The sequence below is a fragment of the Eublepharis macularius genome, chromosome 4 (genome assembly GCF_028583425.1).
Source record: "Eublepharis macularius isolate TG4126 chromosome 4, MPM_Emac_v1.0, whole genome shotgun sequence".
In the NCBI taxonomy this organism is placed as follows: Eukaryota; Metazoa; Chordata; class Lepidosauria; order Squamata; family Eublepharidae; genus Eublepharis; species Eublepharis macularius.
This window is the reverse complement of record NC_072793.1, coordinates 22,943,274-22,968,461: the sequence shown is the minus strand read 5'-3', so window position 1 is coordinate 22,968,461 and position 25,188 is coordinate 22,943,274. Positions and strand designations below refer to the sequence as shown.

General features: G+C 46.4%; 1 protein-coding gene across 2 annotated transcripts in view; it reads left to right on the top strand.

Annotated features, from left to right (window-relative positions):
- Positions 1–23,293, top strand: part of FSCN2 (fascin actin-bundling protein 2, retinal) — a 36,186-nt gene extending 12,893 nt beyond the window's left edge. For both annotated transcript variants that reach the window (XM_054978330.1, XM_054978329.1), the window contains 4 exons: positions 11,692–11,848; positions 17,578–17,699; positions 19,141–19,308; positions 23,088–23,293. In XM_054978330.1, the coding sequence (XP_054834305.1) occupies positions 11,692–11,848; positions 17,578–17,699; positions 19,141–19,308; positions 23,088–23,293 (653 nt within the window). The remainder of the gene's footprint in view (positions 1–11,691; positions 11,849–17,577; positions 17,700–19,140; positions 19,309–23,087) is intronic.
- Positions 23,294–25,188: the final 1,895 nt, after the last annotated feature.

Here is a 25,188-nt window from a genome sequence, read left to right as displayed (position 1 = left end):
AATACTGGACAACACTTCCAACTACTTTATCAGACTGCACAGGGAAGCCATTGAAATTCACAAGCATAAGCAAAACTTCAACAGGAAAGAAGAAACCTTAAGAATGAACAGAGCATGGGCTCCAGTTCTGAAAAACACCAGGCCAACAAAACACTCCACACCCGACAATAGCCCTGCAGAGAAGATTAGCACATCAAGCACCAATCCATATGCAAAAGAACCGCCTCAGGATACAGTGAAGCCTCCCGCCATTAGCATTCCACACCCTGGGAAACTCTTACAGAATGACTCAGCTCAACCCCACCCCTCCTGAGTAGATACAAATGACCTACATCTTTTCCACACTGTGACACTGAGAGATCTCTGTCTTTTGGTGCTACACCTCTGAAGATGCCAGCCACAGCTGCTGGCGAAACGTCAGGAACTACAATGCCAAGACCACGGCAAGACAGCCCGGAAAACCCCCAACAACCATCGTTCTCCGGCCGTGAAAGCCTTCGACAATACATCGAAAAGGTAGATAAATGGAACCTTCACGTTCAGAGGTGGTACATCTCCAAATAACAACTGGAGAAGAGGCAAACAGGGAAGACTTGCAGGCCCTATTTGTAGGTTTCCCAGCATCCGTTAGGCACACTTTGAGAGACAGTGTAGTGCAATGGTTAGAGTGTTGGACTGGGGAGACCTAGCTTCAAAGCTCCATTCCACTATGAAGCTCTCTGAGATTGAGAGCCAGTTTGGTGTAGTGGTTAAGAGCATGGGACTCTAATCTGGAGAGCCGGGTTTGATTCCCCACTCCTCCACTTGAAGCCAGCTGGGTGACAGTGGGTCAGTTGCAGCTCTCTCAGAGCTCTCTCAGCCCAACCCACCTAACAGGGTGATTGTTGTGCAGTGATAATAATAACATACTTTGTAAACCGCTCTGAGTGGGTGTTAAGTTGTCCTCAAGGGTGGTATATAAATTGAATGTTATTATCATTATTATTATAGCTATGCTGCCCTCATCTCCAAAGAGAAAACAACAACAAAATAACTATCCTCTCTCTTAACGGCTCGTCCTCATTGATTCCTTATGGACAGAGTACGGCATTATCATCATAATCCGCATCATTAAATAACAATGGTTCTTAAAACCACTAGATGCTGTACAAAACGAAACAGATCCCACCTGCAGACTTACAATGTAATCAAAGAGAAGGCATATTACAAAGGACAAGAGAGGAAGGTAAAAGCAAATATGGGTCCAGCCAGATGTAAAGGTTCTACTTTGCGGGCAGAAGGTCCCCGGTTCAATTCCTGGCATCTCTCCGTTTAAAAGGGGCAGGAAGTAGGTAATGTGAAAAGACCTCGACCTGGGAGTGACTCTGGACAGCCACAGTCAATCTGAGTAGACGATATTGACCTTGATGAACCAATGGTCTGAAAAGCAGCTTCATGTGTATACTCAAGTGAACTGCCTTATGGTCAAACAAAACAAGATTCCAGAAGGTCAATAAATAGCATTTCAATGCATTTTAATTGCTAAATAGTAACCATGGAAGTGCCCATTGGGTCAGGACTAGAGATGGGCACGAACCGAAACACGAACCAAAGTTCATCATGAACCGGGCTGGTTTTTGGTTCACGAACCTGTGGTTCGTCAGAACTCATTTCTGACAAACCATGATGAACCACTATGATTTTTAGAGCGGTTTGTATGATAGGTAGATGAACACTATCACAAGTAATATCCTGATCTGATATTTTGAAAAATGTCTAGTTTGTTTTTTCTCTCTCCACCCATTAACATATGAAATAGGACCGCAGGGAAGATTGCAGCAGCTACTTCAGTGACTGGGGGGGGAGGGAAATACAGCTTGCTGTCCTCCTGATCCCCAGAAGTAGCCACAGCTATCTTCAGCATCCCCCCAACTGCAAATGAGACATTGATCAGGCAGGTAGACCACTCGCATGAGCAGGCAGTGATAAGAGTTAACTGGCTGCAGTTTTGCCTATACCAGCTCTTAACAATCCCAGCCTGTAGCTCCCTTCTCTATAACCTTGTTCTGCATTGCTTTGCCAATAGCATTCAGTCCCACTCACCCATCGGGAAGGGCAGGCAGTGGCTCAGTTGCAGAGTGCCAGCTTTTTCTCCAGGATGACCCAGGTTCAAATATCAGCATCTCCTGTTAAGTGACCTCTATTAGCAGGTGTTGGCAAAAGACCTTTCTCTATGTGAGACCCTAGAGAGTTAAGATCAGGGGTTTTTTCTGGGAAAAGAGGTGGCGGAACTCTCAAGAGGGAACTATGGAAGAAACACATGGGTTTCTTTGAAATAATATTATTTTTAAGCACTAAAAAAGGTAAAGGTAGTCCCCTGTGCAAGCACCGAGTCATTACTAACCCGTGGGGGGATGTCGCATCGCGACATTTTCTTGGCAGACTTTTTTTGTTATGGGGTAATTCGCCATTGCCTTCCTCAGTCATCTACACTTTACACCCAGGAAACAGGGTACTCATTTTAACGACCTCAAAAGGATGGAAGGCTGAGTCAACCTTGAGCCGGCTACCTGAACCCAGCTTCTGCCGGGATCGAACTCAGGTCATAAGCAGAGCTTGGGCTGCAGTACTGCAGCTTACCATTCTGCGCCACAGGGCTCTTTCAAGCACTATTGCCGAGTATTTTCAAGAGGTGCCGGAACTCCATTCCACCACATTCCCCCTGGGAAAAAGCCCTGATTAAGCTACTGCCAGTCAAATAATGAAGCAATGGTCTGACTCCGTCTCAGAGCCAGCTTTGTCTATCTAATCTCCATCATTAACTGATGTATGGTGATGACAGCATGAACAAGGAGCTGAATGATACCTAGATATGGCCTTCAGGAGGAAAGGGCTATTTGAATGCTATCCGTAAGCTGAGAAGCCAGCATCTGTCATTAGGGTTATCATATAGTCACCACTAGTACCATCTCTGCCCACCTGGACCAAAGCACATTAATACCAGTCGCTACCTTCCCTCCGAATTCCAGCCACGTCTGGGTCATCCCCAGGGGGAGTGCAGGGTGCCAATGACATCAATATATCTGGCAACCGCATTGCTTGGTTGGCAATGAGCAGTAGCCAGAACAGAGGCTCACAGTCTGCCTTTGCCTGTTCCAAGCCACTTAGGAGCTGTTGACGTTGGCTGGCAAGTTATTAATAGGGGGCTTGTGTGTCAGCCAGATGGAAACAACAGCCATCAGATTAATGAGGCCAATTAGCATGATTGTTTGGGGGATTTGCTGTTAACACAGCCGTGAGGGAAGGGAATGTCCATAGATCCGTGCTACAAGAGCGGGCCCAGGGTGCTGGGGGCAGGGGGGGTGTTGATGTGGGTCTGATTTTAGGTGGCTAGCGGGGAAGATGGCATTCCCTTCAGCTTGGAGGCTTAAAAATCCTCCCTTAGGCTGTTACCTGTTCATAGACTGCTGTGTGGATTCAGATACATTCCCCTCCCCGCACAGATGATCTTTTAAGTATAGGGTTGCTAACTCTGGGTTGGAAAATTCCTGGAGATTTGGAGGTGGAGCCTCATGAGGGCAGGGGATGTAGCTCACTGAGGCATAATGCCATAGAGTCCACCCTCCAAAGCAGCCATTTTCTCCAGGGGAACTGACTTCTGTGGCCTGAAGATCAGTTGAAATTCTGGGAGATCTCCAGCCATCACCTGGAGGCTGGCGAAGTACCATGCAGTAGGACTGAAATGCAACTAATTTGCCTGAAGGGGTCCACTACACCCGTGGTTTCCCACCTTTGTGGTACAGTGATGCACAAGTCCAAATTTACTTGGGATGACATGTTGTAAAAAAATAGAGCATATACAAATTTTAAAAACTGCAAAAGTCTGGGACCTATTTTCATAGGCTTCATGACCTGCTTTGAGGTTGGGACCTCCAGGCTGAGAAATGCTCCAGTGCACATTCAGAACAGGTAGTGTTGATCTGATACATTGACAAAATCTAGATCACTCACTGAGCAATGGCTGTGGAATCTTTAGGGAAGCAAATCCCTTCAGAGGAAAAGGGCAGGCCTCCCTGGGAAGCTTTCAGGCAACAGATTCCAGAGAATTGCCAGTTTTGGCTCCAATACCTATATGTCACTGGAAAAAAATGAACCAATTCCATTTCAGGGTATATATGTACATACACACATACTTATGTATACATGTATGTATGTATAGTCACGTTTCCCACTGGGACTTCAGGAAGATTACAAGCAGAGATGGGCACGAACCGAAATACAAACCAAAATTAAGCACGAACCAGGCTGGTTCATGGTTCGCGAACCACGGTTCATCAGATCCCATTTCTGACGAACCGCCGTGAACTTTTAGGGTGGTTCGTTTGGTTCATTTTTTGGTTCATCACTGCAGACAGCCTGGTGCCAATCAATCAGTTTCCTAGGCAACAGGGGATGGACTTCCTGCAGACCTTTTGTTGACCTGGAAGTGAACTTCTGCTGGCCCGGAAGTGACCTTCTGCTAACCCGGAAGTGATGATTTTCTGACCTGGATGTGCCGTTTTCATGAACCAAATGAACCGGTTTGCGAACCAGGGGCAGGTTTGTGAAAGTTCGTGGTTCGTGAAATTTGATGAACCACGAACCATATGGTTCGGTTTTTCCCCGGTTCGTGCCCATCTCTAATTACAAGTACAATAGAAATTTTCAGTTAATCAATAGGCTGATTACAAAATATGGTAACATTCGAATGATAACAACCTTGCAATCTCACAACAAACATTCCTAAGTTATCCAAGCTAGTTCCATTTGATTTGTAAAGTTTGGCTAGATGATTGAAGCTGAAGGATATTATGGAAAGCTGTGGTTTGTAACCAGAGGGGAGGGAAATGTGAAGGATATTCAGGAGAAACTGTTAGTGATCACACATGGCTTTTGGAGAGAAAAAGTATATAATAATAAAATAACATTCGATTTATATACCGCTCTTCAGGACAACTTAACACCCACTTGGAACGGTTTACAATGTAAGTTATTATCCCCACAGCAATCACCCTGTGAGGTGGGTAGGGCTGAGAGAGCTCTGGAAGAGCTGTGACTGACCCAAGGTCACCCAGCTGGATTCAAGTGGAGGAGTGGAGAATCAAACCTGGTTCTCCAGATTAGAGTCCCGCGCTCTTAACCACTACACCAAACTGGCTATGACTAAGGTTTGGCATGTGCTACTCGCTGTCCAGTCTCTGAATGGTCCCTCAAAAGTTAGATAAGTAATAAGTAAAAGTAAGATAAGTATGTGGGTTTTTGGTGAGTTTTTATGTGTTTCTTATATTTTATTTTAAATTTTCATATGTATATAATTTGTATTTTAAACTCTGTTTAATGTTTGAACTGTTAATACTTTAATACTTTGAACTGTTAATACTTTAATATTAACAGTAATATTGTAATGTTTCCCAGCTTGGGGCTGCTGAATTGGGGGGAAAGGTGGCATAGAAAATTATGAATAAATAATTCCTGCCTGGGTTTGAATCCTCTGCTGTGGAAGGTTGCAAGAGATCTTGAGTCAGTCACTCTCCCTCTGCCTGTTGTGAACATAAAATAGAGGAAGGAAGAATGATGTTGTAAGCAGCTTTGGGTCATAAATGGGGAGAAAAGTGGGGTATAAATATATATTTTTAAAAATTTTCTTTGAATTTCTATTCCGCCCTCCCCACGAAGGGCTCAGGGCGGATTACAACATTCTAAAAACACATTAAAATTAATTTATACAATTAAAACCATCAATAGATTTTTTAAAAACTTCACACGTAAAAATCTTTTATATCTTTTAAAGCTACACATTACATGGAGTTGGATTTTAAAAAAATTAAAAGCAGACACTGGAGGCGCTAGTCAGGAGTAGGAAAGAGGCGTTTAACTTTTTGTTGTTGTTTTTTTGCCTTCCCTCCCCTCTTCTGTACAAGAGGCAAAAATAGATCTCTATCATCCTCTCCTCACCTGGAACAAAGCACCAGGGATATGGAGAGAAGAATAAAATCAGTTTAAAAAATAATAAAAGGTTTCAAGAAGAGAACAAAAGTTCTGAGTAGAGAAAACCAAAGAAGAATCAACATAAATGAAAAAAACCACCAAGTATAACTAATGAGGAAATGAGGACTGAGAGCGGAACCACAAGTGACAAAAGGCACAGGTTGGACACTTGTCAGCTTCCCTCAAGTTTTGATGGGAAATGTAGGCGTCCTGGTCTCGCAGCTTCGCTCTCTGACTGCTGTCCAATGGACTTTTCAACTGTCACTTGTCCAACATTCCGCCAAGCTGCCTACATTTCCCATCAAAACTTGAGGGAAGCTGGCAAGTGTCCAATCTGTGCCTTTTGTCACTTGTGGTTCCGCTCTGAGATAAGATTCAAATTTTGAGGCAAAACTCAACAGGAACCAGGGGAAGCTATGTGACAGCAACACGTAAGTTGAACAGACAATAAAGGCAGATCATAGGAACTTCAGAAGTAAAAAATACACGAAAAAGTGGAAACCAGCCCAGGGTTGCAGTTCTACAGAAGTAGTACAGCCTCCTATTGGGTGCAGAATTTAGTTTCCCGAGAACTGCAACTTTCATTCAATTTCCTCTTCTCTGCTTTTAGCCCCCAGGGTTTTGATATGCTTATAAAGGTGTGGGCGATGCCTGATGAAATGTCAGGAGCGAAGGGTGGGGTTTCTGTGCCCTGAAGACTCCTTGCCCCCACCCCACGGCCAGAAGAAGCAGAACAGACTGCAAAATAGTACTGCTTGCAGAACCAGCTATGCCAGCTAAGAGACAATATGCAAATTGGCTTAATGTCCATAATTCATGTGAGTCACATAACTCAATACAGTTCTTGGCATTACGGGTTGTAAACTGGCAATCCAATCGGTGGAAGGCAGGTCTTTGCTTTGGCCCTCCCCTTTTGAACCCCGGAAAGTTGATTATTGGTACTGGAGAACCTGTGCAAAGTCATGGCTAACAGGCCGTCGGGTAGCTCTGAACAGCTTATGCAACTCCAGGAATTCACTTTCCCAGGGTCCTAAGCAGTGAGGTGGGGGGAAAGTAGGGAAGATCTATGATCTTTGCATAAGTGGATTGCTGGATCCAACTCAGCATTTTTATTTTAAGTCTATTTTATTTATTTTCTTTATACCCTGCCTTTCTTCCCAATAGAGACCCAAAGCAGCGTACAACATTCTCCCCTCCTCCATTTTATCTTCACAAGAACCTTGAGAGACAGATTAGGCTGAGATGGAGTGACTGGCCCAAGGTAACCTAGAACGTTTCCATGACCTATAACCTGAGTCTCCTAGTTCTCCATCAGATCCTACACCAGGGCTTTTTTTCCGCTGGAACGTGGTGGAACGGAGTTACGGAGCCTCTTGAAAATGGTCACATGGCTGGTGGGCCCGCCCCCTGAGCTCCAGACAGAGGGGAGTTTAGATTGTCCTCTGCGCCACTCCAGTGGCAATCTAAACTCCCCTCTGTCTGGAGATCAGGGGGCGGGGCCACCAGCCATGTGACCATTTTCTCCGAGGGCAACCCACTGAGTTCCACCACCTCATTTCCCAGAAAAAAAGCCCTGCCCTACACCATGCTGGTTCTGTCACTACACTGCACTGGTTCAGGATCATTTTGCCCAGCTAGCCATTAGTCTCGTTACTCAGGGTCAAGCTACAAGTGATGAATGACACTTGAATGGCAAGTGAACAGACTCACGTGTATTCCTCCCTGTTCACTTGCGCTCCACTTGATCACTACGTATTCCTCCCTGTTCACTTGCGCTCCACTGGCGCTCCACTTGACCACGTAGTGATCAAGTGGAGCGCAAGCGCACAGGGAGGAATACACGAGTCTGTTCACTTGCCGTTCAAGTGTCATTCGTCACTTGTAGCTTGGCTCTCAAGCTTTGGACACATTGTCTTAGAAGACTGATGTCTTCCTGAAGCAGTCCATGCCTTCTGTTCGCTGTCTTACGTACTAAATCAGTCTGCCTCTCACATGCTTTTATAACTAATGTATGATTAATTAGTATGATTAACTAATATGTTACATGATTTGGCACCTTGCATCTTGCTCCCCCACGGGAGCGTTCCCAAAGCAATAAGGAGAAAGCATTGTTTGGGCTATTCAGCTGTGTGAGCATTCCTTGAGCATTAGGCGAACTGTTCCGGGGAGGTCTGAACCACAGGACCTGCTTGAGAGCTGTGTGCTGAGAAGCTGAGTACTGATTTAAAAGCCAGGCTAGTCAGAAGATTTTACATGAGTGTCATGGTATGTTTTCAGCATTTTCGATCTCAAAAGGCTGTCTCCCCTGCATGCACACTGATAGAACAGCCGAGGTTTATAATTCAGGCTGGTACTGGACTGACTGCTAATATGACACATGTCGAGGGGAGAGCTTGGTTGAAATGGGATGCCAGGCACGTGCAATGCTGTGCAGGTGTGTTCCTTTTAGCTGCCTGGAGTCATGTTGTGCTTCGAACCACATAGGAGGAAAAGGGCACCCCGGACAGACGGGCAGCAAAGTGTCTCTCAACATGAATTCCAGGTGGGTAGCCAATATTGTAGCAAAATGAAGCACAAGTCCAGTAGCACCTTCAAGGATAACCACGTCTATTCTAGCATTCGGAGCCAAATTACATTGTGTGTTTGTGACAGCCACAAAAAAAACCCTGATTCCAGGCAACGAAAGCTGCTTCCTGGAAATGCCAGATCTATGCCCCAGATACCCTTGCCTGGGTGCTAAGTCACCAAGGAGATACACAATCAACCAGGTCAGAATAAGGTACAGCAGGTGGCAGGATAATCAGTGCATGTCCACTTGAGAGAGAGAGAGAGATCAACCTTAATCCAGATTCGCTCATTTGTTCTTTGGGGGCCTGCCCGCCCAGCGGTGGGATCCATTATCAAGTCCAAGTGGAGAATCAGGCAAACTCAGAGGTGACGTCAAAAAGAAGCAGGACATGGTGAGGTTAGGTTTGAACAGGGAAAGCAAGACTCGGGAAGTGTTGAGGAAGGCAAGGTCAAGCAGAGAAGAGTGGGATATACTTGGCTTGTTGGCTTTCCTTGGCAGGGCTGATTGCCAGCAAGGACGGATGGCGGACTGATCTGAGCCAGAAGCAGGGCTCTTTTTGAGGGGGAACACTCCGGAACACAGTTCCAGCAGTTCCCCAAAGAGGTCACGTCAGGTGGCCCCTCCCACCTGTCCCTCGGCCATTTTGGGCCCGTTTCGGCCTGGATTGGGGCCAAAATAGCCCATATTGGGCCTCTGATGGGTGGTGGATCACTCTCCCACTCAGCAGTGGCCCGATCCTGACCATTTGGGGCCCCCTTTCAGCCCCTTTTTGCCATTTTGGGCCCAATTTCGGCCCTGAATGGCCAGGATTGGGTCCAAAACAGCCAAGATAGGTGATGCCAGGGGGTGTGGCATATGCAAATCAGTTTTGCTAATGACACACATCCAGTGATGGCAAGGGGTGTGATATATGCTAATGAGTTATATTAAATGGGTATGCTAATAAGTTCTTCCCGCTCTTTTTCTACGAAATGACCCCTGGCCAGAAGCAAGTGGAGTCTAGACTGAAAGGGAATATAGATACCCTGCAACATAGCAGAGGAAGGAGAAGTGGGACCAGTGCTTTCTAGATCTTGCAGGGCGATCAATGATTTTGATCATAGCCACTTTTATTTGGAAGTAAGGCTTGATTCATAGGTTATTTCACCAGCGTGGAGCTGCATTCTTATCGCTTCTTTCTAGTTCTCACACCTCTCTGATAACGTTTGGATACAGAAATCAGACAGGTGTACCAGTTCTGAGGTTCCTTTTCAAATGAATATTGCTGGACTGATGAGCACAATGTATTGAAGAGACAAAACTGCAATGATAAGTGGAAAGGCAGTTCTTTGTAAGTTCTGACCAGGCAGACAGGACTGGCATTATCATCCTTCTACAGAGGGCTTAATTGAGTCATGCTTTGGAAGTTATGGAGGACCACTTTCCCACATAGCTACAGCTACCAAGTGCAAACTTTTAAGCAGCTATCACATGATGGCTTCTGTTCATCTGAATCCAACATTTACAAGCAGGGTTTTTTTTTTCTGGGAAAAGTGGTGGTGGAACTCAGTGGGTTGCCCTCGGAGAAAATGGTCACATGGCTGGTGGCCCCGCCCCCTGATCTCCAGACAGAGGGGAGTTTAGATTGCCCTCCACGCCGCCAGTCTAAACTGTCTGGAGATCAGGGGGCGGGGCCACTGGCCATGTGACCATTTTCAAGAGGTGCCAGAACTCCATTCCACCACGTTCCAGCTGAAAAAAAGCCTTGTTTACAAACATGCTACATTTTGTATTCAAGATCAGATGCCCTAATATGAAAGGTAAGCATGTCGTTTTAATAGCTGCTTTTTGACTCATAAAAAGAGCAACCCAGGAAACAATCAGGTTTCTTTCACGCATTTTAAGCGGATGTGTGTGTGGTGGGGGGAGTCACATCATGGAAATAAACATGTTACAAGGGGGAAATGAAGGTGCGGCTTTCACAACTTATACGTGGTTATCTGACCCCCTGGTATGAAAGATAGTGAGGGAAGTGTTTCCCTGCACAGGCCATTATGGAGCCAGAGGTTCTAATCTATGGAAAAGAAACGTAGTTGTGAAATAAGGTGCGCTTGCTCAGAATCCTGCATTCTCAAGAAAGAACGAGACAGCTTGAGGTACCTGAAGGAGTTTCAAGGTTCATTTGGGAAGCACCACAGGAGTCTCTAGCAGGTATTAGAATCAGCTGCATACAAATACAACAGATCAAGACTACGTATGTTCTCATATATATGCACACACACACGTATACATACACACACTCTCTCGCTCTCTCGCTCTCTCACACACACACATATGAGGAGCTAAGCAAGAGGAATGTACAAGACATGCATCAGAGATTGGCACTGTTAGCCATCTGCTGAGGCCAACGTTCCAGTAAGGGCCTACTGCCAAGTGCCAACTAAGGCTCTCCAGCTGTTCCTCCTCCTCTTTGTTGTTGATGCCCAGTATACAAGTGGGAGAGTAGCAATGGAGAGAAGAAGCAGCAGCAAGTTCTCCGCCTGCGAGCTCACCTGCCCTCTCCATCGGAGCAGTGGTGGGAACTGGGCCTAGATGGAGAAGGAGGGGGCAGTGGCCGCAAAGAAGGGGTTGCATTTTGCTTAACAGACTTCAAAACCTGGACCCAGCACAGTTCCTGGAGGACAGCTTCTTAAATGAGGATCAAACCAAGGAGGTGTACTTGAAAAGGCTATCCTTATCAACCATGTGATCATCCCTCATAGACAACTAGGTTACACTTGGATCCACAGGTAATTTATACAGAGGGAAGAGATTTTTGTCCAGGGAGAGCAACTTCCTTGCCCTCCCGCTCCTGCTACAGCCCCAAACATCCCTCAAACTGCTGCTTCTGGAAGGCCAGGGACCACCCCAGGAACAGCAGGAGGTGAGAGCTGGAGGTTTTGAGAGTCAGGGGGGAATGCAAAAATCACGCACGTGGCCTTCCTCCCATGGGAATCCTCCAGTGGATCCAAGCCAATTGCTTCTGACATGGGTTTAACATGAGGGTGAATGTGGGATATAAAGATAGATCTGCTTCCAACCAGCAGTAGTGAAGCAGGGGTGTAGGACATCTAAGATAAGAAGGTCCTCTCTTCTAGGTGTCAACATCTCAGCCAATCAGGATGAAGAGACACACCATGAGACCTTCCAGATGCAGATTGACAAAGAAACCAAGAAGTGCATCTTCCATTCCCATACAGGCAACTACTGGACCCTGGTGTCACATGGCGGGATTCAGGCCACGGCCACTGAAGTGTGAGTTGGGCTGCGTGCTTGTTTCGCTTACAGGGCCTTAAAATGCTAGGCTCTTGGAAGTTAGACTCCAGCTTTCACTAGGCAAACCCAAGTATAGAGAAGACACCCACAAGAGTCAGCACAGGGCATCACAACGGGGTGCATTCGGGGTGGGGTGCATCCAAGAATTTTCAGATCAGCATCGGTACAAGCAGGGCTTTTTTTCTGGGAAAAGAGGTGGTGGAACTCAGTGGGTTGCCAGAACAGGGAGCAACTCGTGGCGGGAGGTGGTGCCCCTGGTACCACGTGTGTATGCAAAGTGCACGCATGCTCCCAAGGCCAATGACGTCACTTTGGGTCAGCTGGAACAAGGGGGGAGTTTTTAAAAGGTTAAATCGCCCTCGGCAAGAATGGTCACATGGCTGGTGGCCCCACCCCCTGATCTCCAGACAGAGGGGAGTTGAGATTGCCCTCCATGCTGCTCCAGCAGTGCGGAGGGCAATCTAAGCTCTCCTCTGTCTGGAGATCAGGGGGCGGGGCCACCAGCCATGTGACCATTTTCAAGAGGTTCCGGAACTCTGTTCCACCGTGTTCCAGCTGAAAAAAAGCCCTGGGTACAAGAATCAACAATCTCACTATAAACTTTATCTGAATAAGGTAACCAGAACAGAGGCATGCACATTGCAATCCTAATTTTGGTGCCAACTGTTTTTGGAAGGGCAGCACAATTGTATTTTGACCCTGTTCCTATTGTGAGTGTCAGCTGAAATTGGGCTGGAAGAAAGGCAGGGATTTCCCCCCCCCCCAGCTCTACTGCAGCTTGATAGCCCAACTGGGGAAGGTTTCCTGTGCTGCAGCATCAGCTCCTAAAGCATCAACTATATGACTAGAATAATTCCCTGCCTCTCATTTTGTCTGGGCTCTCCCTCCATCCTTCACCCCATATGAGAGTTTTCAGCAAAATCGAAGAGTGCTGAGACTCTGCTTAGCTGATAATCTGGGAAGAGTCTTTTTAACAATTTAAGCTTCGTGAAAGAGCTGCAATCATACAGGGTCTATATAATTGCAGTAGGTTGAGGGATGGTTGGTACAAACAGTTGAAGTTGCACATGCATAAGGCACAATCTGTTAAACTTCCCAGTGCAAAAAGTTAAGGGAATGCGTTTCAAGGTGGCTGAAGCCGAAGTCAATATCCTGTGCCAAGAAAACGAAGTTCTTTGTTCCCAATAAACAGTACAAATGTGCACAGTTTGTTCTCATTGCAATATCTGTCATTATACAACATTTACAATGATGACTGTAAATTCTAAATGTATATCTCGAAGGGATAGGTGAAGAGAAGGGAAAGAAAGTGATAAAACAGAAGGAGCGGAGTTGTTGAAGGGCTACTAAGCGAAAAACAGGCAGCTGTGCATTACTAATAGAAGCTCTGCCTAGCAGCTTTCATTTTTTTACTGGTTGTTCGTAGACACTGCTCATACTTCCTGGTATTTATTTCACTCTATTCACAAGGGCTAGAAACTTGCTTTTCAAGAAATGGCAACAATAACAATGAGATTATGTGCCCTGTACCAGATGAGTTCATAGCTAGTAAAAAAGGACTACGTTGATTGGCAACCTCTCCTCCCCGCCCCCCTGAGATTTCCATTTCTTGAGAACATGCAAAATCCATCTGTGCTCTTTGCCAGGAGTATGATTTTGGTTGAGTGATAGAGAGGAAATTAGCTTTTGTATCATTTGATTTTTACCCTAATTAAATGGTTCAACTTCATTAAAGAAATGCTGCTAAACAAGCATATGCCACAATCCCTTCAACATCCAGCAAAGTGGACGATTTATACCTTCTGCTTTAAGACAGCCAGCTTCATCTGCTAGGAATTACCTGCAAGTTTAGGAGCTACTTTGCAATACAGGCGAGGAGGACCTTGTTCCCAGCACAACAAAAGCAGTCAAGGAGCCATCCTAAAATGGCCTACTCTGAAGCAAGTCACGTTTTCTTCCATGGGGTTTACTTCAAAGAAACTGTTTTTAGGATTGCATTCTCCCTTGACTTGGTTGCTAGGCTTCTATGTTGGTTTTGCAGTTAGGGATGTGCACTTCAGGTTTCCAATTCGAGTAAAATACCCGAATTGGACCCGATCTGTAAAGGTTCGGGATATCCGAATCAAAGCTTTCTGAAGCATTCATAATGCTTCGGAATGCTGCGGGGCTGAGTTTAAAGGGCCCCGCCGCTGCTTGCAAGCAGCGGCGGGGCCCTTTAAACATCAACTCACCCCAAGACCGGGTCAAAATGGTTGCAAGGATTCCAACATGGCAACTGAAGCCATTTCATGCACTCCCTGAATAATATAGAAATGGTAGCTTCTAAACTGGCCCCGCTAGTTGTCCCTTAGCTGAATAATGTTATAAACTGGTAATATTAATTTTATCTGCAGTGATTACAAGGTGCTGTTATTTGCCTCCACTCCATTAAAAGCCTCAGTGTTTCATTTCCATGCATGAAGCCTTTATGAAAGGGTCAGGATATTTTTCTCTGTCCTGACCAGCTGGCAACTGTACTGAGTAACTGCATCCAAAAATACATCCCCACTACAATCAGGGTATATACAGATGAACTTCCTTTGTTCATTTGTTTTTGGATTGATTTTGTTGATAAAAACGTAAATGCTGCCGCTTGCATTGCAGAATCTGCTTTGGGTCACACACAGGTTGTTCTTCTGTAATGTTTGGGATTATGCTAGTAATGGGTCAGACAGGGAGGGAGTGAATCATGGTTTATGGGGGCCACCACTGGTTGGAGATGACATCACTTGGGTGTGGAAAGCCTGTGCCAGGCCGCCAAGGAATTCACCAAATTCCAGGAAGCTGCCATTGTTCACGTCAAGGTTCTTCCTCATGCCATCCACGACACCTGGGTCCTTTTGGTTCTTTGTGAATGATGCCAACTCTGTGTTCATGAAGGTCAGACACTCTTTTTTGGAGAGGGAGCAAGCGTTCCCATCCCGGCCCGTGTAGTGCTGGAATATGGCCAGTGGTGACCGTTCCATTTCTGTGGGGCCAACATAGTATTTGGACGACATGACTGCAAAGAGGCGAGGCGAATCAGAGCTGTGGGTTGGCTGACTGGCTAGCTGTGAGCAATGGATTTCAGCATATACAGATGGACTTTGAGCCACATTTCTGCAAGTGATATACAATAAGATGGTCTTTACTAGGTGGAAGGTTGACAGAAGTGGCCTTTATACGTGACAGCAATTAAAGCCACTTTTTCTATGGCTTCATCCTAAGATATCATTCAAAGGCACACATTGGTAAGGCTAGTTACATTACTGGCCGTTTTCACACTGCTTACCAGCCACAGAACATCATGCCAAGCTGCTGGAACGACAGCGTCTTCCTGGCGCGATTTTGCACCAGAAAGTTCTTGCATGAAATCATGCCAGGAAGATGTCATCGTTCCGGGAGCTTGGCCTGATCTTCCGTGGCCGGTGACCAGTGTGAAAACAGCCACTCTTTACATGCAAGAGTCCAGTGGCACCTATAAGATTAACAAAATTTGTGGTAGGGTACGAGCTTTCGTGAACTGTGAGTTGTGTGGCTCACGAAAGCTCATCCCCTACAACAAATGTTGTTAGTCTTCTAGGTGCTACTGGACTCTTGCTCTTCTCTGCTGCTACAGACAGGCTAACACGACTACTCATCTTGATCTTTACATGCAGTCGTTCCCCAACCAAGATCAGGTGTCACAGTCAAGTAAGAAATACCTGCCACCATGTCAGGCTTTTAAGGGCTCCTGCACAACTGTCATAACTTATAAAAGACTGCAGACTAGTTCACCAAGGGGCTAAATACATATTGTGACAAGATACCATTTGGTAAACAGTTACCGGCATAGCCCCAGGCAGAACTGCACTCTTGATTCAGAGTAGCATTTTCAAGCTTTCTGTCACGAAGATAATTCTTTCCACACCGCCATTGGCTGAAGAAATTTTGTGTGTTGCAGGTGATTCTAAGATTTCCAACTAAGGTTGAATTTGGCAGTCTCCCACAGAAGGCCTTTTTTGCATGAAATGTCTGTGCAATATCTGTAATGAACTTTGGACCCTGAGAATGTTGGCAGAAAGTACACTCTGCATCCTTTGCCAAACACTGTGAGTTTTGCCCATAATGTTGCAATAACCATCTATGACAAGATAGCCGAAAGTCTGAGATGTGCAAATGGGAAAGAAATCAGTGCTCTTTGCAATATAAATGGGACAGTGTGCAAATACCAAGTTTCCTTTTAGGAAGCCATTGCAATGTCTCAAACGTTCAAGTTCCCTTTATACACTGTTCCAACTGCATAGCCGCTGCTTATGTCAAAGCAGTGAGGCTTCCTTGAGAAAGACTTCTGCACCCCCCCCCTCCTTATCTAAATATTCTGCCATGGAGAAGCAGTCCCTGTGCAATTGGGAGAAAGAGCAAGGGGCACCACAGTTTAGTATGAATACGTTTTTAAGCTTGATTTTGTTATGGGAAGTAAGTTTTAGAGCTCTTAAGGACTCCCTAATCCAGAAAAAACACGAACCAAAGGCTAGCGGTTAAAGATGGACAAATACACATTAGCAGAGAGGAACAGGGATTTTATTTCAGAGGGAATGGGTAGTACATTGAGCCCTCTGGAGGGTGAGGGAAGAGAAGAAATAAGTACCCAGTTTTTGATTTGCAAGGCATCTTGCTGCAATACGCCTGTATGAATGAATGTGTGCCACCGAACATATAGAGAATGCTTTTGGCTCCCCAAAGAATAACAGTATCGAGCTCTTGTCCTCGCCTTGTCCAAAATTGTGGATCAGGGGCTCAAGGACCGCCTGAGCAGGCTGGAACCCCAGAACTTATTGCTAGAGAAAAAGTAGTACTGCGTTGTACAAGAACAAAGCCAGGTTGGTATAGTGGTTAAGAGCGGCAGGACTCTAATCTGGAGAGCCAGGTTTGATTCCCCACTCCTCCACTTGAAGCCAGCTGGGTGACCTTGGGTCAGTCACAGCTTCTCGGAGCGCTCTCAGCCCCACACACCTCACAGGGTGTTTGTTGTTGTGGGGATAATAATAACATACCTTGTAAACCGCTCTCAGTGGGTGTTAAGTTATTCTGAAGGGCAGTATATGTCAATCATTATCATTATCATTACAATGCATCAGCACTCTTCCTTGTTGTGCTAGCCATGCAGTTGCTTGCTTTGCCGGAGAACCTACCTTCTCCTTCCTCTTCATTAATTCAAAAACCTGAGCTCGTCTCAGATTCTCCATTTGCGAAGCAATTCAGGATCACACAGTTCCGCTTCTCCATTATGGTCATTCTTCCAACCGTTTACGGGCTTCTCAATTACCTTATCATCTCAGTGGATGAAACATTATTATGGCCACTAATGAGATTGTGGGTTTTACGTTGGTGGAGTGAAATTGTTTGGTGAGATAACGTTCCATCGGATAGCTATAACGCTCGCCCTCCTCCATTTGGAACAGAACATCAGTCTGTGGTCACCGTGGAACCTAGCGCTCGAGTACCTTGCGCTTAAGAACCTGGTACTTAAAGCTCAACTCTGATTAAATTATTGTTAAGTGACTTGCAGCATAACAATAAGGTTTCTTGCTGTTTCAGGTTGACCTGTAATGTAGCCTTAAGCCCCGTCACCCTCACAGTTTTAGCTGTAGGCCTGAGTGAACCTTTTTGCTTTGCTGATATTCCTTTCCTCTGCCTTCGTCCCCCAGATCAGCAAACACCATGTTTGATATTGAGTGGCGTGGTCGGCGTGTAGCTCTCAAAGCTGGCAACGGGAAGTACGTCTGCACCAAGAGGAATGGGCAACTAGCTGCCGTCACTGACACAGTAGGTGAGTTTTACTATTAGATACTGGGATGAGTCTTCCGACCATCGTAGTTCCAGAGCCTGATAGACCAAGGAGTGTGGCCTACATATCATGACAAAACTCGACACAGTGGTGGGATGCTAATTGACTTTTGTTTGCTATTGCTTTCTTCTTCAAAATGGCGGCTACGGAAATTAGGGAAGCCACAGCTGTGCTTGCTAGACGTCAGAAGGGGAGCCTAGGTATTTGTATGCTTTGTGGCACTGGGAAAACTCATGGGTTACAAAAGCAAGCAAATTAGTTCCAATAAAATAGGTTGAGGTAACAGAAAGCAGCTGAGTCAGGCAGAATCAGGATCTAGAGAGGAGGAATCATGGAGGAGCATGGAAAGAAGTCTGAGTAGGCAAAGTGGAGAATGGGGAAATGTGGAATGTGCAAGAGAGTGGGGAGGAAGTCACTGCTCTGCTAGAGATGGTGACTGGGTGGACACAAAGTGGCCATCCACTACTGAAACCACAAACTGGAAGTGGAAAGGGAGCAGAGACAAGAGGGACAAATCTCTTGGGCTAATGGCTGCATGATGCTCATCTAAAAACCTAGTCCTAGTCCCTGTCCAAAACAAGAGACATGAAGGTGACACCAGCTCCATACAACCGAGGCTGGATGGCTTCCATTCGCTCTTGAGCTGAGACCAACAGCAGAAAGATTGGGTCTTGGTTGCAGATGCCAATTCAGAGTGCTAAAGGAGCATGAGAGCCAATGAACAAAAGTGCTAGAGAGACATCCCTTGGGGGTCAAGAATGGCAGAGAGGTTGCAGAATGTTTCTGAGAAGACTCTTCTTGACCTCAGTGTCCTGACTAGAGGTGGGCACGAACCGAAATATGGACCAAAGTTTGACATGAAACGGGCCGGTTCGTGGTTCACGAACCGGCAATTCGTCAGAGCCCAGTTCTGATGAACTGCCACGAACTTTAGGCCAGTTCGTTTAGTTCATTTTTCGGTTCGTCACTGCAGGCAGCCTGGTGCTGATCTATCAGTTCCCTAGGTAATGGGGGAATGGGCTTTCTGCAGACCTTCTGCTGACCCAGAACTGACCTTCTGCTGACTCAGAAGTGACGTTTTCACAAACCAAACGTATCGGTTCGCAAACCAGAGTAGGTTCGTGAAAGTTCGTGGTTTGTGAAATGCGACGAACCACGAACTGCATTTTTTTCCTGGTTCATGCCCATCTCTAGTCCTAATGGTAGCAGGAAGAGAAGATAGGCTAATCCTGCTTACATGGAAAGGCAAAGGTGTCTGTTGGAAAACTGTAAGTGCAGGCTAGGAGAGCCAAAGTTGGCCTTTTCTGTCTGCTTCAAGCAAACATACTCAGACATCCAAATTTTGGATCCCTGGCTCTTCTTCACAGCCTTAGCAGTTACATTAGCCTCAGGAGTTGTCTGACCCAAAATTATCTGACCGCAGGAGAGGATGAGGAGTTTGTTCTCAAGCTGATTAACCGGCCCATCCTGGTTCTTCATGGGGATCATGGCTTTGTGTGTTACCATCGCAACTCCAACATGCTGGATGCCAACCGCTCCACCTATGATGTCTTCCAGATCATCTTCAACGATGGCGCCTACCAGATCAAAGGTAGTGAGCTGGCTGTGAACAGAGAAATTTGGGGGGAGGGTGTTCCTCATATTTTTCATTCCTTGAAGTCATTTTGACCACACGCTGAAGAGATGCTATGCCCATACTCATGTTCCAGCTGTGAATACAATTACATGGTCTCTCCATGGATCCAGAGGACTTAGCCGTGTCAGTCTGTAGTTGCAAAATAATAAGAGTTCAGTAGCACCTTATTGGTTAGTCTTAAAGGTGCTAATGGTCTCTCCAAAGTCTTTAGAGCTCAGATGTACCTTCTCCCAATGGTAAGTTGAGCCATATATGCCTCACACCTTCAGAATAGCCACAAATCCCTGGCAGCTTTCAAACAGCTACCTCCTTCCCTTTTCCACTCAGCTACTACAAGTTGTTTCCTCCTGCACCCTATAACCTGATTCACCTTTTCATGCACTCCTTAACTATTGCCTAGATTTGGGTTGGGGGGGGAAGGCTCAAAATAGATGTTTTGGTGGCAGACACACTTGTTTAAACCCCAGTCTGCCTGGTTCACACACAAAGTAGGTGGGCGAGGGTCTGATCTTTAAATACAAAAAGTTGAAACTTCCCCTACCAGCAGCTTAATTCCCCCACTGGCTGTACCACATGAACACATTAAGTTTCCTATACTGACTCAGACCTTTGGTCTATCAAGGTCAGTATTATTTATTCTGGCTGGGAATAGCTTTCCAGAATCTACGGTAGAATGGGCTTTAACATCACCAAATCTGTTAAGCCTCTTGCCATGAGAACCCCACCGCTGGTTGCCTAAGTCAGCTATGACTTGAGGGCACTCTCCACCACCAATCCTTTTAGGCAGGGGTCATTTCGTAGAAAAAGAGCTGGAGGAACTCATTCACATAACTCATTAGCATATGCCATACCCCTTGACATCACTGGCAGTGTGTCATTAGCATAACTAATTTGCCTATGCCACACCCCATGACATCACCTATCCTGGCTGTTTTGGACCCAATCCTGGCCATTCAGGGCTGAAATTGGGCCCAAAATGGCAAAAGGGGCTGAAAATGGCTGAAAAGGGGCCCCAAACGGTGAGGATCAGGCCACTGCTGAGTGGGAGAGTGATCCACCACCCCTCAGAGGCCTGATCCGGGCTGTTTCGGCCCCAATCCAGGCTGAAATGGGCCCAAAATGGCCTAGAGTCAGGTGGGCAGGGCCACCTGACATGTGACCTCTTTGGGGAACTGCCGGAACTGCGTTCCTGTGCGTTCCTCCTCGAAATGAGCCCTGCTTTTAGGTGAGAGCCAGTTTGGTGTAGTGGTTAAGCACGGCAGGACTCTAATCTGGAGAACCAGGTTTGAGTCCCCACTCCTCCGCTTGAAGTCAGCCGGGTGGCCTTGGGTCAGTCACAGCTTCTCGGAGCGCTCTCAGCCCCACCCACCTCACAAGGTGATTGTCGTGAGAATACATAACAACACACTTTGTAAACTGCTCTGAGTGTGGCATTACGTTGTCCTGAAGGGCGGTATATAAATCAAATGTTATGATGTTATTTTAACTGGAGATGCCAGGAACTGAATCTGGGACCCCCTGCATGCCAGTAAATGCTCTGCAACTAAGCCGCCGTCGGTCCCGGATTTCAGTTTTCGTTCAGAAGATACTGGAAAGTCAACCACGGGGGCAGCAAAGAACCTGGTGAAGACATAAGCCCCTGGGTGGGGCATATGTGTCAGCTCTCCTGTTGATTTTAAAGTCAGACCCTGCTCACCACTTTATATAGGACTGAAATACGCTTAGATTGGACTAAGCAGACCCGCTGCCACTGCGTCTAGTCGAAACCTTAGATTTGCTGCACCGAGGCCTGATCACACATGCAAATTGCCACACGCAGCCACATGGAGAGAGGTCCATGTGACAGGCTCCATTTTCGTGCAGCCATCTCCCTCTATAGTTTGGACAGCTTTTATCATACTAACGTAACATCGACAATATTTCATATTTCTAAAGTAACTATAATGTTGTAGGTGCTGTACAGCATTTGAAATTCTGTTAAAAACCCTGCCTGTAGGCTTACAATCTTTTATTACGGTCTGTGCCAGGGACAGTGAAAACCAGATGGCTTGCCACCTGGAACTATCTTCATGTATTTTCAAGTACCTGCCACACTGCAGGTTGCATGTATGAACTGGAGCTCAGCAATGCCTCATACTCAGAGTTGGGAAGCTCCTCCAGTACCATTGGGTAAAATCCTGGGCATTTTGTTGTGGGGTTTTTTGCCTCGGGTGGCTTGACGTGCTTGCACACTGGAGAATTATTTGTGCTCTCGGGCTCACTAGTATTGGGTTGGGATCTGGACTGAGTTGGTTGGTGGATGAGCCACCCTTTTCTTGGAGGAGAAAAGACTGAATTAGAGCCAGTTCTAAAATTCAGCGAGGTCTGAACACACTGGAAAAGTGGGCAGATTTGAAAAAGATGTGATTTAACGTGGATAAGTGCCTGGGTTCTCCACTTGTTTAAAAAAAATGAAAAGCATGCATACTGAATGAGGGATATACTTCTAGGTAGCAGAGTGTGTGAACAAGATCTTGGGGTACGGAAAGATGGGAAGCTAAACATGAGCAGTTGGTGTGATGCAGCAGCAAAGAAGGCAAATGCAGTTGGTGTGATGTATATAAACAAAGGTCTAACATCCAAGCCCCACCTGGAGTATTGTGCGCAGTTGCAGAGGCCTCATTTCAAAAAGGATGTGGACAAATTGGAACGGGTGCAGAGGAGAGATGATCAGGGGCCTGGAGACCAAGCCCTACAAGGAAAGACAGAGACCTGAGAAAGTTCAGTTTGGAGAAGAGGAGGTCGAGGGGGAGATTGCACTCTTTAAGTATTTAAAAGGCTGTCATTTAGGGAAGGGAAGGGAGTTGTTCCTCTTAGCAACAGAGGATAGGACTCAAAACAATGAGTTTAAACTACAGGAGGGAAGGTGATGGCCGGATGTTAGAAAAAAACTTTTTCATATATAATAATATATAATATAGTATTGTATATTAATATATAATAATAACTTCATCTATAATAATATACTTTGTAAACCACTCTGAGTGGGTGTTAAGTTGTCCTGAAGGGCGGCATTGAATGTTGGGTTTTTTTTTTCAATTTTAAGAGTAATTTGACGGGAATCAGTTGACTGGGGTTATGGTGGGTTCCCCCTCACAGGCAGCTTCAAGGAGCAGCTAGATGAATACCTGTCAGCAGGGCTTTTTTTCTGGGAAAAGAGGTGACGGAACTCAGTGGGTTGCCCTCAGAGAAAATGGTCACATGGCTGGTGGCCCCGCCCCCTGATCTCCAGACAGAGGGGAGTTCAGATTGCCCTCTGTCTGGAGATCAGGGGGCGGGGCCACCGGCCATGTGACCATTTTCAAGAGGTTCCAGAACTCTGTTCCACCACGTTCCAGCTGAAAAAAAGCCCTGCTTGTCAGGGATGCTTTAGGCTGTTCTTGCATTGGCCAGTGAGTTGGACTAGATGGTCTGTAAGTCCCTTTCCACAACTCTATGATTCTATGAATTGTTTCTTTGCTGCTCGCAATGAAAGGTCCCATTACAACCTGCCTCTTCTCATCCTGCCACGCATGTTCTCTGAATTAAGAAGGCTGAAAGTGTGTTCAGATGTGATTTCTATCTTTCCTGGATCCTTCCTCATAAAGGAGATGACCATAGAAACTACCAAAGCAAAGGGAGGCAGGAAAAGGGAAGTTAAAGTTATTACGTGAATTCTACCAGCCTCATGACACCCATCTCTTTGGTGCTTCTAGGCTTAGGCGGCAAGTTCTGGTACGTGGCCAGCAATGGCACCGTGTGCAGTGACGGCGAGAGGTCTGAAGATTTCTTCTTTGAGTTCTGTGAGAGCAGCCGTGTGGCCATTAAAGGGAAGAATGGCAAATACCTTCGAGGAGACCAAGCCGGGACCCTGCGTGCCGATGCAGAGACCTTGCACCGCGCTACACTCTGGGAGTATTGACCCCCCCCCACACACACACACACATTGCCTGCCACGTAGCACCTTAGATGCTCTAGGGCCCACAGTGGTCAAGCCAGCTCAGGGTGGACACAGAGGTGGGGGTATCAAAGGCAGCATAGTACTCCCGCCTGAACTCCAGTGGCATTGTAATATTCCATGGAAAAGGACTTTGCTGGGATGGGGAGGGGGGGCTAAGAACCCCTTGCCCTATTCCCTGTTGTCTTATCTGTCTAGCTTTAGAAGCAGCCACCTAATCAGACTCCCCGGAGGGAGTTGCTACAGTGTATTGGTCAGGATTAAAGCAATAGCGGTCCCATTTCAAAGCCAGAGCATAATGTCCACGGCCGTTTTCTCTCTCTCCCCTTCAGGAAGTAGTGTGGGTTCCGACTCACTTGCTCCCGCTTCTCCCGTAACACCGCCAAAGCTCCAGATCGTGCGATGTGATACACGTGGAGCCCAGCAGAGGTTGCAAACATGGGAATGCAACTTATTCTTTGCAAATGCTGTGGCTTGTCTTCAAGGATTCCTGCCTTGGCTAAAAGACCAGAATTAGGGGTGCTTACATGGCCCAACTCCCTCCCCCCACCCCTGAAGAAATTATTGCTGAAAGGGTGGGCTGTCTAGTCCCCTGTCTCTGCTCTGCCACGATGCTTATTTCTCATGCATCACCCAAAAGCTGTATTTGCAATGCTCGCTCCCCCCACCCCAAATACGGTGTAGAAATTCTGGCCTTTTTAGCTTTTTGCCCAGCAGTCCTGCTCAGTCTCCTACCCCTGCTTCTAAACAGAGAACGAAGGCCACAAATGTAGAGGTGGAAGCCAGATGTCATTTAGAAGCCGATGCAGACAGGAAAGACTTGGCAGGAAGAGAGATCTTTTCCTCAGGGCGGTCCTGCCCCAAACAAAGAGCTGCTTAGGGTGAAATATTGGGGTTGGAGGTGATGAGCTGTGCGTTCACTTGAAGAAGGAGCAGAGGCCTTCGTTTGAAGACGGGGAAGCGTTGGGGAAGCTCTGGCTTGGGACTGCTGAGGACTCAAAGTCAGGATTCCAAGCCTTCCTATCTTTCCAAGTCATTTTCACAAGACCGAAGTCTCTCTGGCCTCCGAAGCAGCCTCCATTCTCCCGCTTCTCTAGAAGCCTCCCCCCCTCCCCGCCCCCAGTCCAGTCTACATCCCTTCCACAAAGACACTCAGGAGGAAGGAATTTGGCTCAATGAAGTTTCCTGCTCCAGCAGCTGTGTGTGGAAGCCCTTTCTATAGATGCCGTTTCCCTCGTTTCTCTTTGCTGATGTGTCTGCTCTCACAGTGCCGATGGGAGACAATGCCCAGCTCGAGAGCGGTAAGATTGAACGAGTAAAGGCCTGTGAAATTTGACTGGAAAAAAAATGTTAATTTTTCTTTTCCCGATGACACAAAGCAGCCTGCCCATTTATGCAATGCCAGCTCTCACACAACTGCCTGGCCACCGTGTGGATGACGAAAGCCATATAACAGACACAAGGCAAGGGTCGCTGTGTACTCAAGAGACTTCGTGGGCATTGCAGGTTTTGTAAATTGACCGAAAGAGAAAGACACACATGCCCCCCCCTCAAGAAAGGGCCTCTGAGGACTGGAAATGCTCTAGAAGGATGTGGAGAGCAGCCAAGCATCAGATAAAGCGGAAGAAAGAGGGAGCGGGGCGGGGGAGGAGGGGAGAGACTTTTGCCTACTCAAGCCCCCGGCAAGAACTGCTATCCAGACTTCCTTGCCGTCTCACCTTCTCTCTGCCCGTTTAGCCCATTTCTATAAATCACTTGCCTCCCAGATTCCATTCCTCAGTTCCCCAGCTGTATTGTAATATAATAACATTAATATATAATTATAATGATAACACTATACATAATGCAATATAAAGGCA